General features: G+C 43.8%; 1 protein-coding gene across 3 annotated transcripts in view; it reads left to right on the forward strand.

Annotated features, from left to right (window-relative positions):
• The window catches only part of Bi (T-box transcription factor bifid), a 179,462-nt gene that overhangs the window by 156,562 nt on the left and 5,304 nt on the right, over window positions 1-17,596 (forward strand). For all 3 annotated transcript variants that reach the window (XM_076316890.1, XM_076316897.1, XM_076316905.1), the window contains exons 5-6: window positions 5,416-5,562; window positions 7,692-7,768. In XM_076316890.1, the coding sequence (XP_076173005.1) occupies window positions 5,416-5,562; window positions 7,692-7,768 (224 nt within the window). The remainder of the gene's footprint in view (window positions 1-5,415; window positions 5,563-7,691; window positions 7,769-17,596) is intronic.

The raw sequence follows: 17,596 nt of genomic DNA on the forward strand, positions 1-17,596 counted from the left end.
TAATCGATCCGTGTCTCGCGTTCACAATTACCGCGCGAGGTACGATCGCATTCATCGATCGTGGTAACTTTATCGAGCACCGAAACATTATTAACAATTGAACAATTGCACTAATTCGCCCCACGTAATCACGGATAGGTGATCGAACTGGACGAATTTCCTGCGCGTCGAATAGTTGAAAAAAAACTCCAAATATCGCCCGTTTACCCCTCTTTCCCCCCGTGAAATAACACCGAGCGAAAAAATGTATATTTCCTCTCGAAAATAAGAAGAGGCGTATGGAAATAAGGTCTGGGATTTAGATGTACGCCGAGGTTGGAGTAGAAATAGATAACTGGGAACGAACGGGATTAGCGGACGAGCGGGTACGAAGGATGAAATTTATCGCAACGCAATTACACGCGTTTCTCTCGGATTGCTCGTTCGGTTCGATGTTCACGGTCGACACCGGCTCGTTACCCTGACCCGGCCTGCGCGTCCAGCCTCCAAAGAATTCCGCCGCGCGAGACGCGGAAAGCAAAAGGAACGGAATCCGAAAGGCTGACCGACAAACTCGAAAGCCCATCCCCGGTCGGTGGTTCGGTATCTCCCGTGCTCGTTTCATCTACCACGGTTCCATTCTCAGGCGAGTCCGCTCGATGCTGGGAGACGCGCGTCGGAACGCCGGGAAACGAGCTGGAAGCGTGTGCAGCTTCGTGATTCGAAGTAGGTGGGCCCCAGGTAGCCAGGACAGATAACACCCGGAGATTACCGCGGACAGAGTCATTAGCAGCGTCGGCTTCTGTGTCGGCCAGGATATTCTCTCACTTTCCTCGGCCTCACTCCCCTCCCCTTCCTCTCTCTCTCTCTCTCTCGCTACCCGCCCCTCCCCCGAGCCCCCCACCCGGTTATCTGGCCGGTCAATTCACGCGGCACGATACGTACGTCGCTTTGGAGTCGTTTCGGTACCTGCCTCTCTCGATTTCCGCCGACTTCTCGGAGTTCCTTGGCTCTGACTTCACGGTGTTCGGTTCTTTCTTCGCTCTCTTGTACCGGGTGATCGAGAAATCGACTCCTCGAGTCGTTGGTTGGTTGCGTTCTCCGATGCTCGTGGTTTGGGACGTGTCGACGACGTTGAAGATTCACGCGCGAATATTCGTCGAACCGCATCATGGAACGGATTGGGATTCTTGAGGATCTATAACACGGAGAACTAGGGTCTAGGCTAGTCTTTATGTGCAATTGTTTTCTTAAAGATCTATAAACGTAGCGGCAAGGGAAACAGACCACGTCTCTGATTATTCTCTGAAAGATTTATAGTTGCGAAGGAACTGGAATCTACCTTCGGTTATTCTGTCAGAGATCTATAACAAAGCGACGAAGGGACTAGACTACTGTCTGTTTCCAATTATTTCTCCAGGGATCTGTTACATAATGACCAAAGGAACAGACTACTTTCTATCTCCAATTACTTTCTCAAAAATTTGTAACATGGCGGCCAAGAGTCTAGACTGTACTCTCCATTTCCAATTGTTTCCTCAAAATCTATAACATAGGAGTCAAGAGACTAGACCGTTCTCCAATTATGTCCTCAAAGATCTACAACCTAGTAGTTAAGAGGTCAGACTACTCTCTATATCCGCATATTTTCTCAAGAATCTGTAACACAGTAGCCAAGGGACTGTACTCTCCATCTCCAATTATTTCCTCAAAAATCTGTAACATGGCGACCAAGAGCCTAGACTATACCCTCCATCAGCAATTATTCTCTCAAAATCTATAACATAGGAGTCAGGAGACTAGACCGTTCTCTACCTCCAATTATTTCCTCAAAGATCTACAACCTAGTAACTAAGAGGTCAGACTACTCTCAATACCCGCTTATTTTCTCAAGAATCTGTAACACAGTAGCCAAGGGACTGTACTCTCCATCTCCAATTATTTCCTCAAAAATCTGTAACATGGCGACCAAGACCCTAGACTATACCCTCCATCAGCAATTATTTTCTCAAAATCTATAGCATAGGAGTCAGGAGACTAGACAGTTCTCTACCTCCAATTATTTCCTCAAAGATCTACAACGTAGAATTGAAGAGACTGGACCGTTCTCCATCTCCAATTATTTCCTCAAAGATCCACAACGTAGCTTCAAAGTGTCTAGAATACTCTCTATTTCGTTCGGGAAACTCGTTCTCAACGGAATACCGAGAATCGGTCAGGAAGCTTGTCAATAATGAGGAATCCTCGATGTCCCCTTTCCAACGGGCATCGTCAGGATTCATGTTGGGAAGACGCGCATTTGTCGCGGTCGAGCGGCCCCCGATTAGGCTCCAGAGAAATACTAATTGCTCCGATCGGCGTTCGCACATATTTTCCACGGCGCCGGAGGCGTGTCGAGGCCGAAGGTCCAGGAGAAAGGAGATAGCGCGCGCGCAGACAGAGAGGCATTCGGCTTTGATAGGCTAATGACAAACGCCTAGATTGGCCGGCTTATCAGCCGAGCAGCGCTAATTATTTCCCCTTTGTGCGGAGCCGCGCATAATGGCGACTGCCGCGGGCCAACAGCTTCTACCGTATGATCGCGATTTCCACGTACGACCGCCGGCTGCGTTGGTCTGGGTTTTATTTATTGCCAGATCGAGAGGGATCCACCAGGGGCGCGGATTGGACACCGTTTCTCTCTTTGCTCGTCGTTATCGCGACTGCTCGCGGCCCGGACCTTTGCCCTCTTTCTCCGTCTGCCTCTTGTTCTCGCGAGATCTCCCCCGGAACGTGTTTTCGAGGACTTTGCTTTCCGTGGACGACCGTGTCTTTCGCTACAATCTTTCGCGGCAAGTAGCCAACTTTCTCGTTCCTTTTTCATAGTCCTAGCCTCGTGTTCGGGACCAAAGAGGATCGAACCGATTACCTATCCCGATCTTAATATCGGTGGTAGACACCCGAAGTAGAGTACCTAGCTACGTTGTAGCTTCACTGTTACGTTGTAGCTTCACTCTCCAAGTTCGATTCAAGGGGACTGTAGAGATCACTGGTAACACAGACTTGGGTATCGATGGTAATTATTCGTTCGATTCTTCCGACGCTATCCCTCAAGGATAACTGGCTATCGTATTTCTATCGTCGCACATTTTAAGCAATATATCCCGTATCGACGGATCCATCGAAGTTGGCAATAACGTCTAGTCTACCGACACCAATTACTCGCAACTCGTAGACTCCTCTCGCTTTCGGTAGCCAGTTTGAAATCGAGACAGCCGTTCGAAGATTCGAAAGTTCATCCGTCAAACGGCAATATTATTTGCAGATTGTCCGCCTATGAAGTAGCGACTCGGGCTCCCCCATTACGAAAATTCCGCCGCGTAATTACCGTAATTCCACGGCGGAACGTAGATTTATCGAGTAGCCAGCAACGGCGCATCCATTCCTCGATGGAATGTCCTGTGCAATCTTGTTAGCTGCTACTGCCCCGGTGCATTTGCATCGCGCGGAAGATGCAGCCCAGACTAAAGCGACTAAAAGCGAATCAATCGTTTTATTTCTCTCGAACCGCTCTCAAAGTGTTTGCCATTAAAAACGGAGATTACGCCCACCTACGCTGACGTGTTTCGTGAAAAGAATTTCGCGTATCCTTCTCAACCATCTTTTGCTCTTCTTGCATTTTTGATTCTACTTAACTGACCAAATTTCGAAGATAACTCGAATCGCGATTTTGCAGGATTTCGCGCGGACATTAGGAGAAATTGGGATTCCCTAATTTCGCGGGAATTGTTTAAAAATTGGTAAAACGTGTGGTCGAAATTGGGGAAAGGGTGAACTGTTTCTTTTTAAACATTTTAATTTTTCTTGGCTGACAAAATTTCGAAGATAACTCGAATCACAATGTCGTAGGATTTCGCGCGGAGAAATGGGGATTCCCTAATTCCGGAATAATTTAAAAATTGGTAAAACGTGCGGTCGAAATTGGGGAAAGGGTAAATTGTTTCTTTCTAAACATTCTACTTCTTTGCATTTTGATTTTTATTGACAGAATTCCAAAGAAAATTCGCATCGTAACGTCGAAAAGTGAGTAACGGAAATTTCCTAATTTGGCGGGAATTATTTAAGAATTTAAAATAGATGCGATCGAAATTGAAAAGATAGGGAGTTTCCTGAAAATAATTTCGCGTATTCTCTTTAATCGTCTTGCTTTCTTGCATTTTGATTTTTCTCGACTGACAAAATTTCAAAGAGAATTGCTGTTCTAACATCGAAGGTTTTCGCGTGGATAACCTCAAAATAGAAGTAACGGGGATTCGCCAATTCCATGGGAATAATTTAAAAATTAATAAAACGTGCGGTCGAAATTGAAGAAAAGGTAAAATATTTCTTTTTAAAGATTTTACTTTTTCTTGACTGACAAAATTTCAAAGAAAATTCGTGTTCTAACATCGAAGGATTTCGCGCGGATAACCTCGAAACAGAAGTAACGGGGATTCGCCAATTCCACGGGAATAATTTAAAAATTAGTAGAACGTGCGATCGAAATCAAAGAAACGGGATGCCTGGTCGAGATAGCCACGAATCGTCATCGTCCTGGAGAGATATTAAAATCGAAGAGAACGAACTTTAGCAAGAGTTTACGGTACGAGCCGATCTGCGCCGCATGATGTAACTTGAGCAACGATTATACCACTTTGCGAAATAATCGGCTCGATCTATACTGCGCTTTCGGGATGCCACGAGCACGATAAACTCTGACTAGAATTCGTATCTCTTCTGCCTTGCTTCTCTTTCACGTGGTCTTTTTCGTCAAGCTTGGCTTGTTAACAGCGGCCCATAATGCATAATACATTAGCCGACCGCTAGATATTTTTCTGCCCTACGTTGGCGACACTTTGTACAGCTTTTACTCGCATAGGAATCGATTGAATACGCTTTGGAAAGTTCACCGTCCATTCTTGTTATGCATTATGGGCCGACGCTGAAGCGATTTGCAAGTAACATCGACACTGGCTGCGGGTATTGAAAAACGGTTACAAACGAACGTTAAAACTTTCCAATGTAGCCGAAGTAATATCAATTATTTTTTTTTTTTTGTTCATTAAACGTTCGAACAACGTTCTCGTTTTCGTCGCTCGACTAACACGAACCTAACCTAAATTACGCTTCGCTCGGCGTATCAAAACATCTTTCGAGCAACTGAACGTTCTTTAATTTCAACGATCACCGACGTCGAGTGAGAATTGCAGAGGTTACGCCGTGTTCGTTAAAGTCAGTCGAGTCTCACGATCACAGTGCTGCCAACGTGGCCGTTACGCGTAACAACGAGTCACCGAATCGCGACCACGCAGCCAGTCGATTTCCCGAAAAGACACTCGAAAAGAAAGGAGACATTGCGAGCACGAGCTCCGCCCGTGAAACAGTCTGTCCCAATATATGCTCGCCTGGTTCTTTCAGACGATATTGAACTCGATGCACAAGTACCAACCGAGGTTTCACCTGGCGAGGGCCAATCACATCTCGCAGCTCGCCTATTCGACGTTCAGGAGTTACGTTTTCAAGGAGACGGAATTCATCGCGGTGACCGCCTATCAGAACGAGAAGGTGAGTGAACGTCCGTTTCTTTTTTTTTTTTTTCTTTTTTTTTTCCATTTCATTTCCAGCTCGACCGATCGCAACGTTCGTGAGAGGCTAGGGGAACTCGTTAGTCGCGGTGGATTCTGGGAATATTCGACTTCGTTTTGTTACGAGGAACTTGGGGCTTTTGTTTGCCCCGATGGATTTATCTGAATGGACCGATTCGAACCCATCGCGTTTCACTTTTACACCCTTTTTTCGAACGAAGGTAATAGACGAGAGAAAAGTTTCTCGGTGGAAATTGTTTTCTGGGGACATTTCGACGGGGACCTTATTTTTTTTCTGCGTCTTTCACGTTGAAGGTTGGCACCGAGAGACGCGTGTTTCGAACTGTTGGATGTTAAATAGTATTTTGAACAATCGCGAGCATATTTTCTTAATTAACATTCACTTCCATTATTCGCACAGGTAGGTGTGCAGTGTAACAATATTGTCCGTTTCTTTTTCGTTCAAACGTTATTATCGGGCCATTACCACCGCGTTAATTACCAAAAGTTTACCTGGGACACGGCATTTGATTAGCGTAATTGAGTAAAGGAAACATCTAATTAATGGACATGTTGCATAACGGAATTTGTTGTTTGTCTAAGAAGTTGTAACCAGGAGTAAACAGTGAAAGTTTGGTAAATGAAACAGTGAACAAAATTATTTTCCTCTTCGCTGAATACTTTCGTCTGTCGAGGTGACAAAGTCGTTGTTCAACGTTCGAGAGCAATATTGTGAGCGAAAAATTTTGACAAAATTTCGAAATGGATAAACAAAACGATGAATAAAATTTTGAAGACCACGATTGGCAAGACGTCGAGGACAAATGATGGTTTTCTTTTTTGTCGGTCGCGTTAATTAAAATCCCCCGTCGTCGATGGAGCCGAAAGGGTTCGGGGAACCATCGTGGTTCCCGGTACGCATTATTTTTGATGTTGCACGCGCGCAAAAGGGGCCCCTTGTCTGGATTTTTCGTCGTCCGATTCTCGCCCCACCCATCCCTCGTTATCGCCGTTCCTTCCTGGTATCTGAGGCCGGAAGAAGGATATCGTTTCTGTGGATCTTTTTGAACAGCGAACGCCTACTGCGTTTCTTGAAATCAGCCGAGGCAAGTACGATTCGCGCGGTAGTTGTTTCGTCGTAACTTGAATTTCATGGGATTCGATCTTGGGGACAGAGTGAAATTAAAAAGACGGTCATTGGTTGGTAGAAGTTGGTCGAAATTGATCGAAAACAGTAATAGAAAAAGAGGTTCGATGATCGAGCAGAAGAGATTTATTAACTGAATCAACGTTGCAAAGAACAGTACGTGTTAAAAATTAACCGTCTTAGAGTAAACTCGAAATACGTATAAATATGTATTTATACATAGAATCGTGTACTAAGATCAAGAACAGTGAAAAAGAAATGCCCTTTGAATACTCGTGCATCAGGTGCAGCTCCTCGAGTTTAATAACTACAAAAAGCTATTTTTTTTAATAGTTGAAAACGTGGTATTTGTACCACGTTCCCCGATTCATCGATTCAGTTGCACTTGCTGTAATATGTATTACTATGTACAGCAACAGTGTCGACCAAAATACATTTCTCGTCGCCATTTTTGCGAGCGAGAGTTCATTCGTTACGATTCGTCGAGAATGGTGAGAACACTTCGAAACTATATTCCGGAAACTTTATTAGTCCGATTACTTTCGTTTTACTAGAGTGGATATCACAATGCGATAATAAAGAAAAATTCAGTGTGCCGCGTATTTGAGGTTAGGTTTAATAGTTGCACTTTAGCTGCACTTTGCCTCTTACGCATTTGTAATGTGTATTTATCGACTGTGTGCACGGTGTATTTCTATTGTCGTATCTCGCGCGTTAATAATATTGGACAAAAGTTCGTTTAAGCTTTAAAAAGAAACTTTTTTTTTCCCCTCGTGGTTCGTTGAAAGTGGTGCAATTAAGTTGAGATTATACTCGGGGGATATTATTCTCAACGATACGCGTGATTGTACATTTTCAAAGGACAAAGTATATTTCCATTTCATTTTCTTGCACCAGAGCAGTGGAGGGCGAAATAATGGAAAATAATTAATCGTGTTCATTGCAATTTCGTTTTGTTGCAGATTACCCAGTTGAAAATCGACAACAATCCGTTCGCGAAAGGATTCCGGGACACGGGAGCGGGGAAACGAGAGAAAAAGTGAGTATCGCTTTCAAAATTCTGATCGAATAAATGAAACGTACGAGGATCACGTGACACTCAATTTCAACACCTACGATTCCTTTTTCACGACAAGTTTCCAACTGTAAAACATCGTTGTCGGAAGAACAATCGCGAGTGAAACTTTATCAAATTTCCATCGAATATAAAACTTATTTTCTCAAATTCGAAACCGTGTGTTCCCCCTCCCTCGGATAATTTTTGTAAAAGAAAAAAATCAATCTCCAGGATAATGTGAAGAAAGTTTCAAAATTTATCCATATTCCCACGACACGGCCCGTTCGAAGGATCCCCGAAAGCTAAGGAAACCCCTTTCCCATCGAACCCCATGGAACAAAAACCAATTTACAGGCATGTCTTCGAGGTCGACCTAATTGATCGCGGAGCATTTTGGGGGCTCTCCCCTCGATCCGCGCTATTAAGGTCGACGTATCGACCTCAGGGTCAGCCCCCAGGGCCAGGGGTTGGTTTCACGGGGCTCATTTGCACCCCGACCGGCCGCCGGTATCGTCCATTTGTATTCAATATCGCGGGTTTATGAGCTTATGTCAGCGAGGGTTCGCCGCCGCATCGAGAGAGACCCATTTCAATTTCATTGGTCGCGTACGCGGGGAGAGGCGGGCAGGACGGTGGCTCGAGTGGATTCTGACGAGGTTAAGTTGCTATGCATAGGTCTCGTGCCGCCCTCGTTAACGTTGCTAATCCTCGTTATACGCACTCGCCGGCAACCCAAAGCCCGTGTAAGTTTCGCCAATTTGTCTACTCGCGAATGGCATTAGCGAATCTTTCAGGTGCGGTGACGAGGATCTCGCGCAGACATCCGTTGGGGAGGATTTGCCCTGGGTGAAATTGTTCCCGGTGTCTGAGGATTGTTTCGGTTGGATCCACTGGCTGATTTTAGGTCTCCGATCATCGAGTATCTGAAATCGATCGCCTTTCAGCGGGCATATTATCTTTGTGACTGATCAAACGGGGAATTCCATGATCTTGGATTATAAGCTGAGGAGCGTATCAAACAGTTTTGGATAGCAAACGTCTCTTTGGGGTCCACTGTCTTCTGAATGATTTGGATTGTCGTTTTAATAGGGAAGTGATCTTCATGACTGCTCTAACAGAGAGTTCGATGATCTTGGAATATAAGCTGAGGAGCGTGTCAAACAGTTTTGGATAGCAAACGTCTGTCTGGGGTACACTGTCTTCTGAATGATTTGGATTGTCCTTTTAGTAGGAAAGTGATCTTGGTAACTGCTCCAACAGAGAGTTCGACGATCTTGGATTGTAGGTTAATGAACATATGAAACAGTTCTCTTGGATAGCAAAGGTTTGTCCGAGGCCCATTGTCTTCTCAATTATTTGGATTGTCGCTTTAGCAGGGAAGTGATCTTCATGAGTGCTCTAACAGAGAGTTCAATGATCTTGGATTATAGGTTGATGAACATATCAAACTGTAGTTTTGGATAGGAATCGTCTGTCTAGGGTCCACTGTCTTCTGAATGATTTAGATTGTCCTTTTAGCAGGGAAGTGATCTTCATGACTGTTCTAACAGAGAGTTCGACGATCTTGGATTATAGACCGATGTCCATATCAGTTTTCAATCTTGGTTAGTAAGACTAGCGTCTGTCTAGGGTCCATTGTCTTCTCGCTAACTTGGATAGCACTCGAAATTGTCCCGATTAAAGTTTGATGGACAGTGTTCGGTTGTACCACACCAGACATAATTGGTGATAATTTCTGAAAGTTCTGGAACAAATTCGATGAACAATTTCGAGCTCTAACATTGGTAAGCTATTTAGAATCACCTATCACGAGACATGGTCAATTATCCATCCGAGTAGCACTTCTAGCAGGGACTTCTAAGGTCAATGAAATACTTTCGTAGTTCACAGTGTTCGGTTGTACCACACCAGGCACAATTGGTGATAATTTCTGAAAGTTCTGGAACAAATTCGATGAACAATTTCGAGCTCTAACATTGGTAAGCTATTTAGAATCACCTATCACGAGACATGGTCAATTATCCGTCCAAGTAGCACTTCTAGCAAGGACCTAAGGTCAATCAAATACTTTCGTAGTCCACGTTTAGGTTCTTCACGAAGCAATCCACGGAGATCAAAGACTTGGTGATACCTCGAGATTACTGAAACAATATACCTGAGAAAAAAGGAAGAGATTTTGTCGAGTACAAACATTCTGTGCAAAATATACGTGACGATTTTGGGACGAGACACCTCCTTGGATGGATACTGGGGAACGGAGGCTGAAAAAAGCGGAGTCCGAGAAAATTCCGCGGAAATTGAAGCAACGCCCGTTTCGGCCGGATAAAGAAAGGGCGAAGTTAATCGAGAAAATATGCAAAGCAGGGGGCGCGTCGTGGCGCCGCCTAATTAGAATAAGGGTTAGTTTTGGCTTATGGTTTCGGTTAAGGGTGGCCGGATCCCATCAGGAAGCCGCAGAGGAACGGGAGATGGTGCCGCGGGAGGAGGAGAGAGAGAGGTAGCAGGGTTGGAACATAGCCAATCATCGGATTAGCATACTGATGCTCAGGGGCGGCGCTGTCGTTAGCGTGGAGGGTGCCACTTGGCGGCTTTGAATTTTATATCGCCGCTACAGCCAGTAACCGGCGTATAAAGGGCGCTTTTGTGGTGGGGAGCTCGACTTCCGGAGGCCTCGTACTTTTTTTTTTTTTATTATGGTTGCGAGCCTTTGATAACGTCGTTCTATTTTTTCTTTTTCTACTTCGCTCGGTTCCGTTGAAATTTTTGGATTTTCGAACACTCCGCTTTTAGATTCTTCATTCCGTTTCGAACTTTCGAAACAGGTCCGCGAGGTTAAGTTACTTCCGGATCAAGATCGTTTCCAATACACTCGATGTTCCGAGAAAATGGCGCCTTTTTCGATCGATTTTGATTAACTTCGAGTTCACTCTCGTCGTTGAATTAAAGTAAAGGTATTTGTCGTAACAAATCTCCGATCGAAGAATTAAAAGTGTTTGCAGTAATTACAACCAGTGATCAACCTGAAGATTGAAATTATTGCCAATCAATCGTTGCAACGAACGTCTAACCTATAAATTGAAATTCCTTGCAAATAGTCGTTCTAACCTAAAAAAAATGATTGCGTGTTACAAGCTGTAATGAAAACCTGCTTTATCTAGTCACCATCGGGTGGCAGCGAACGAGATCTGTTACGCGATAGTAAATTCGACTGGAAGTACCCACGAATAGAGAAGGCGGTGGAACGACTAATGGCAACTGACACAGAATCTATTGGAAAGACGCTTGATCCGACAAGGGGAATGTCGGTACTGATTTTAACGAAATTCTGCGGGCTTATAGATCTATATGTACAACAATCGTTTTTTTTAGAAGAATATAAAGATAACTTTCAGCTTCATTCTACAATTTTGCGAAAGTAAAAATCGTACAAAATGGCGAAGTTATTCGCTATTTCCAGAACCCCTTCTGGTGAAACATTGTTCGCTGGCTACCACAGTTGACAAGAACTGGCAGGTTTGAAATAAAAAAAATGCTGTCGATTCATAAAGTAGAGACTATTGTCTAAAATCTATCGTACGATTTTTCGAAAATTTTAATACTTGTAAAATTGGTTGAAGTTTGAAAATAAACAATCATTTCTATCCAAAGAAACAACTTTAAACTTTTATACACTATAGAGTATTCTATGCAGAATATCTCTATAAAATTTGTAGTAAATGGAATGTGTCGTTCGTGTTGGCCAGGTTGAAAAATGTAATTTAGAGAAAAACGTAAAACGAGTTTATTTATTGCTGCAACTTCGTTAAATTTCGAAATATTGTTTTGACATAACATTCTACACAGTTTCAACTTTAAGAAAATAAGAAAAAAAATTCGATTTTTTTTTACTCGTCAGGATGTTGTCCTCCCCTTATAATCGACGCAGATCACTATTGACATTCCAAAAAAAAAGTAAAATAATTTGGTAAATGCGCGACCGGTTGGGAAATTCGTCTCGAAGCGATTGGTGTCCATCGGTTTTGCATTGTCGTCGGACTGGCGCATTACTTCGTCAACTTTTTAACGAAACGGGTCGAGCTGCCCGGTCACGAGACGTAACGCCACTCGAGTGTGGCGAGTCGATTCGTCATGCCGGTTAAAAAGAAATATTTTCGAGAAAAAAGGAGGAAAGCCACCGCTTGCCCCGGCACGGTTCGTTGTCACGTCATTTATCACCGCACACGCCGGAACGATCGTATCGAAGTACGCGAAGAATCAATCTGTCTGTGGGACGATTTTCACTTGCTACGTTATTAATTCTCACGCCTCCCCGTTTGCTGCTATTTATACAATATTAATAATAAACCTCTGTACGCGTGGATATATACACGGGCAAATAAAATGTATCCAAATGTACAGAAACTGTGTGGTAGCACGCATTGTGTATTCGGGAAATATTAATAATTTTCGTACTTTCAGTTGCTATAATTTCTTGTTATTATAAATACCAACGATTCTCACCTTTCGCGTATCGCGGGACCGCTGGTACGATCGGTTTAAATTGCAGAAGGTGTCTATTGCATTGTATATACATGGAGATATTTGGGATACATATTGTTAAAATAATATAATATTCTAGAAAACGAACATTCGTATTGAGAAATTACTCTTTGCAGTAAAGAGACACTAGATGTCCGTACTGTGTAGCACCTAACCTTACGATATGGCCTAACCTCACCTTGACGCGATGACACTACGGATAATTCTTACAAATCTCTTCGTAATATCCTAAATAAGTGTAGCACCTAAGCTCACGATATGATCTAACCTTACCTTGACGCGATGACACTACAGATAATTCTTACAAATCTCTTCATAATATCCTAAATAAGTGTAGCACCTAAAGCTTACGATATGATCTAACCTTAACGCGATAACCTAATCCTAAAATAAGTGTATCACCTTACGATATAACCTAAACTTACCTTGACGCGATAACATTACGAATAATCCTTCTTACAAATCTCTTCGTAACGTTCTCAATAAATGTAACACCAAAACTTACGATATGACCTAACCTTACCTTAACGCGATAACCTAATCCTAAAATAAGTGTAGCACCTAACCTTACGATATGACCTAACCTTACCTTACCGCGACATTCTAATCCCAAATAAGAATAACACCTAACCTTACGATATAACCTAAACTTACTTTGACACGACAACACTACCGATGATTCTTTTGACAAATCTCTTTGTAACGTCCTAAATAGGGGCACGCAAAAGTATTTAGAAGCAACACTTAACCACTACCACTGATCACCACCGCCAGAGATGAGTAAGCACGAGTAATCCTAGCTATTGGGGTGATGAAGCTGACCCCTTGTCTCCTACCAGGCCCCTTCATATTCTCCTTAAATCGTCCTACGAGGGTACTCGTGCGCGTTGCGGGGAAAAAAGGTGGGAAACGAGTCAAAGGTCCCGTATAATTTCGCTATAATTATGGGACGTCTAGGTTGCTTATCGTGCGGAGTTTTCGTCTCATCGATGATCGACGTTCAGACAGAATGAAAATTCAGCCGCCGCTGCCTTTGACGCTCGACTATCGGTGTCATCCCACCCCTGCGTCATCCTCGAGGATTTATAATCGCCCCTTAAAACCCTGCTCCACCCCCCTCGGGGGCCCTCGTCACGGCGCAACGAACCCCGTTTTTTTTTGTTTCCACCCCCAGCCATCCCTGAATGCGCAGCATCGAGTGCCGCGCGGAGAATGATTCCCTATGAAATATTCGAAGCTGATGATTCGCGGCGAACTGTCTTAACGGATCGTTGACAGCGAAGTTTCTTCCCGACGGTAGCTTCGGCATTGTTGTTAATTAAAAACACGGAAGGGGGCGCGACACAACGATCGCGCTGCAACTTGGGGGATAAGCTTCAATTCCTTTCACATATCGTTCGCTGTATTTTAACATTTTCCGATGGACGATCAATTTCTCAGTGTTTCCATCCGTCGTGGAAAACAATACACGTCCAACGTTCACGATCACTCTTATTCGTTATCGTACAACAGGTATAATCTAACAACTTGGAAAAGACCCCAATGGGCGTGGCTAGTGCGTGGGTGGTGCGATTGGTAGGTGGGTGGGGAGAAGATTGAACATTGAAACGCATAGTCGCGTGGCTGTTGAACGTTGTTTAATACTGTTTAAAAGAAGATCAGGAAACTTATCATTTAATATCTAACACATTATATCGGTATACATATAAATAGTTATCGTATGAATTCTATCTGTATTCACTGGAGGTATATATACAAGTACGTATATAGGTATATGCACAATCCTTTATTTCGATTCTGTCACAGTCACGTGGTTTTGTTTATCCCAAGTACTCGTTTCGTTGGAGACGAAGCACAGTCTATTTTCACTGAAGTGCATCGATCGTTGCATCGAATTCCCTAGTGACTTCGTATATACCTCGGTTAAAATTCCTAGTCACGGTGTACACTTTCTTAAAAATCTCTAGTAAATGTAATTCGTCGGTGAACGTCTACCGATTATTATTCCTACCGCTGCTAAGAAAGGAGAAAAATTCTAACATCCGTCGAAGAAACGGTTAAAGGAGTTTTGCTTCCGCGAATTACCGAGAACCATGCGAGTGAAAGCCGCGAGCTGCATTCCTTGGAAAAAGAGTGGGAAACAAAGGCGAGCACGTGGTCGATCGCCGATCAAAGGGATTCCTGCGGCTGCGCGACCGATCGACCGACCCGGTCGATAATTCAGCGGCAACTTTTCAAATAGCTCAATTACGCCGGCACGATGGATTTCCGCGGGGTATGCATAATTCAACGTGGAAAGTCGAACCGGCCACGGTTTTGCCAAAATGGGCAGGAACTGGTGAACTGTGCTCGAATTGAGATCGATATACCTGGTCGACGCGATTATCGGGAGAAATTGCACGACGTGGCGGTCCGCTTTTGGGGTTAACGCGCCACAAAATGCGCTCTCGTGGTATTAGAAATAATTGGGGTCCAGTTTACAGTCAATTCCGCGCCGTTGATAGAATAAATCAGTGGCCGCGTATACCACGCGTCGTTCCATACGAAACGAAAGATCGCCACCGCGGTGGCGATTGTTGATTTCGCGGATCAGATTGTGGCGACGGAAACTCTCGTATCCCGTGCACGAGCAAGTGTTGCTTTTAAGGTGTTCAAAACTGGAACAGCTGCGCGCGCGACAGAAGCACGTCTAGTGAATCCAATTACACCGTGCTACGTGTAAATACAAACAGTGGAATCGATCAGAAAGTGCGCATTTCATGGGCAATGATTGGATTTGGGAATATACTGCGACTGGTCAATGTTTTCGTGCGAAGCACCTAGGAAACGGTTAGGCCGCAAACCGATTATTTCCTCAACCTCGTCTTTAAATGTGGTTCTAAAATGTCTTTTAAATATACTTAGATAGATTTATCTATGTATTCGAAATCCTTTCAAGATAAAAGTAATAGACGGTTAAATAATTTTGGAGGTTGAAAATGTCTCGAATCGGTCTATTGTCTAGGATAACAGTAAGATGTATCGAGTTGGGTTGTAATGATAATAGATAATAAAATATTTTCGAGAGTAGGAACAGTCTTCAAGTATTCGAATCGGTCTATTGTCTGGGCTAACAGTAAGATGTATTGAGTTGGGTTGTAATGATAATAGATAATAAAATATTTTCGAGAGTAGGAACAGTCTCCAAGTATTCGAATGGGTCTGTCGTCTATGTTAACAGTAAAGTGCATCGAGTTAGGTTGGCCATAATTATGCGGTTATGCGTAGTTGGCCATAGTGAATTATTAGACTACCGATAGACAATTCAAGGGAAGTTAAGTAACAGCCATGTCGGAGGATGATCATTGTACAACGAAGAAAGAGAGACTCTCTCTTATATCTCATGTCGTCTATTTATTTGTAGCAAGGAACAACAATCATTTAAAACACGATTCCAATCTAAAAATCCGATTTATGTTCCTTCGATCTCGGTCGTGTCTACTGTACTCAAAGTAGCCGTTACAAAATTCGCGACCATAAGCTTATTGCATAATAAAAAAAAGGGATTCTACCTAACAGAAAAAAGAAACTTTTCCATGACACTTATAACAAGAAATAAACACTCAGTCGCTAGAAACTCAATTCAAATAGGAAATTTCAACTCTCTTTCGATCTCGGATGTATAATATCTACTTTATCCACATCAATCGTTACAAAATTGGGATTCTACCTAACAGAAAAAAGAAACTTTTCTATGACACTTATAGCAAGAAATAAACACTCAATCATTGGAAACTCGATTCAAATCCGAAATCTCAGCTCACTTTCTTTCGATCTCGGATGTACCTACTTTACCCACATTAGTCGTTACTGCACAATAAGAAAGAGGGACTTATCTAACAGAAACAAAAATTGTCTTCTGTGACATTCCACGCTATTCAAATACTTACAGCAAGAAATAAACCATCGCTGGAAACTCGATTCAAATCCGAAATTTCTACTCTCTTTCGATCTCGGATGTACCTACTTTATCCACATTAGTCCTTACAAAATTCACGCCTACTGCACAGTATCGCGAGATTACTGCATAATAAAAATGAAGGACTCATCTAACGGAAAAAAGAAACTCTTCTACGACACCCCGGTGCAATCCAAGTACCTGCAACGAGGAACGAACCGAGAAACAGTATCGTTGTAAACTCGATTCGAATAAAAGATTCCCGCTCGTCCTGCTTCGTTCTCGGATGCGTCTACATCGACGAACCAGCTCGAGGCAAAATTCGCGACCCATGGGATCCGTCAGCCGGGGAAGAGGGAGCCTCACTTACCAAATCCCGGTGTCGTCCACGGAAACTATTGATTTTAACGTGTTCTCGCACTTAAGCGCGTCGGAAACCGGAGAACCGTAGCATAACACTCTTCCGAGCCTCACGGGTTCATCCGTACACCGACGATGTACTTTCTCTCTTTCTTTGTCCCGCTCGCACGTGACCACGTTCGATCTCGTTGTCTCTGTTACGCTTTGTCGTCGTTTTTCCTTCCCCGCGTCGGTGCATTGATCGCATTACACGGCATTAAGGTATCGGTAAGCCTCTCGTTACGTCCGGCTCACGAATGCGCTCTAGCCGAGTCTTACACGATGCTTAGGTTTGTTCCCCACGGCCATTGCGATACATCGATTCGCGTCGTTCTGTTGCTCCCCCTTAAACCCCTTTAATCGCCACTGCTGAAATCTCCGTCATGGACAACGAATTTCGCGACACGACGAATCGGTCGTGGTCTACACGTTGTTTCTCGATCATCGATACAGGACATCCTGGAACGAAGATAGAACCGACTGGGAAATTGTTGCAGCTATCGGTGGTGGTCGAACGGGCATATTTCGATGGGCATATCGCGTTCGAGACTTCGCAGTTACGTTCGAGACTTCGAATCTTCGACAACGAGAACCGTTCGGGCAAGTCGGCTCGAAAATTGGACCTCGATGGGTCTCGAGTTAAATTGATCCGTGGAACTACGAACGGTGGCATTCGGGGAGAGAATTGGCACGGGAGGATCGTTGCGGCCAATTGACCCCAAGAACCGAACTTTCGAGTTCTTCTCCGCGAGTTCTTACCGTACTGGCGATTAATTCTTCGTCGCTGCGATTCGTACGGAGTTGAATCGTTCTGGCCGCCAACGCGGACACCCCGATGTAATCGATCTAATGACACGTCGTGGGCCACGCAGGCGGCCCGCACACGGTTCGACGACAAACAACGCTAACACTTTCGCCGTGGCGATCAAACATGA

The sequence above is a fragment of the Ptiloglossa arizonensis genome, chromosome 1 (genome assembly GCF_051014685.1).
Source record: "Ptiloglossa arizonensis isolate GNS036 chromosome 1, iyPtiAriz1_principal, whole genome shotgun sequence".
NCBI lineage: Eukaryota > Metazoa > Arthropoda > Insecta > Hymenoptera > Colletidae > Ptiloglossa > Ptiloglossa arizonensis.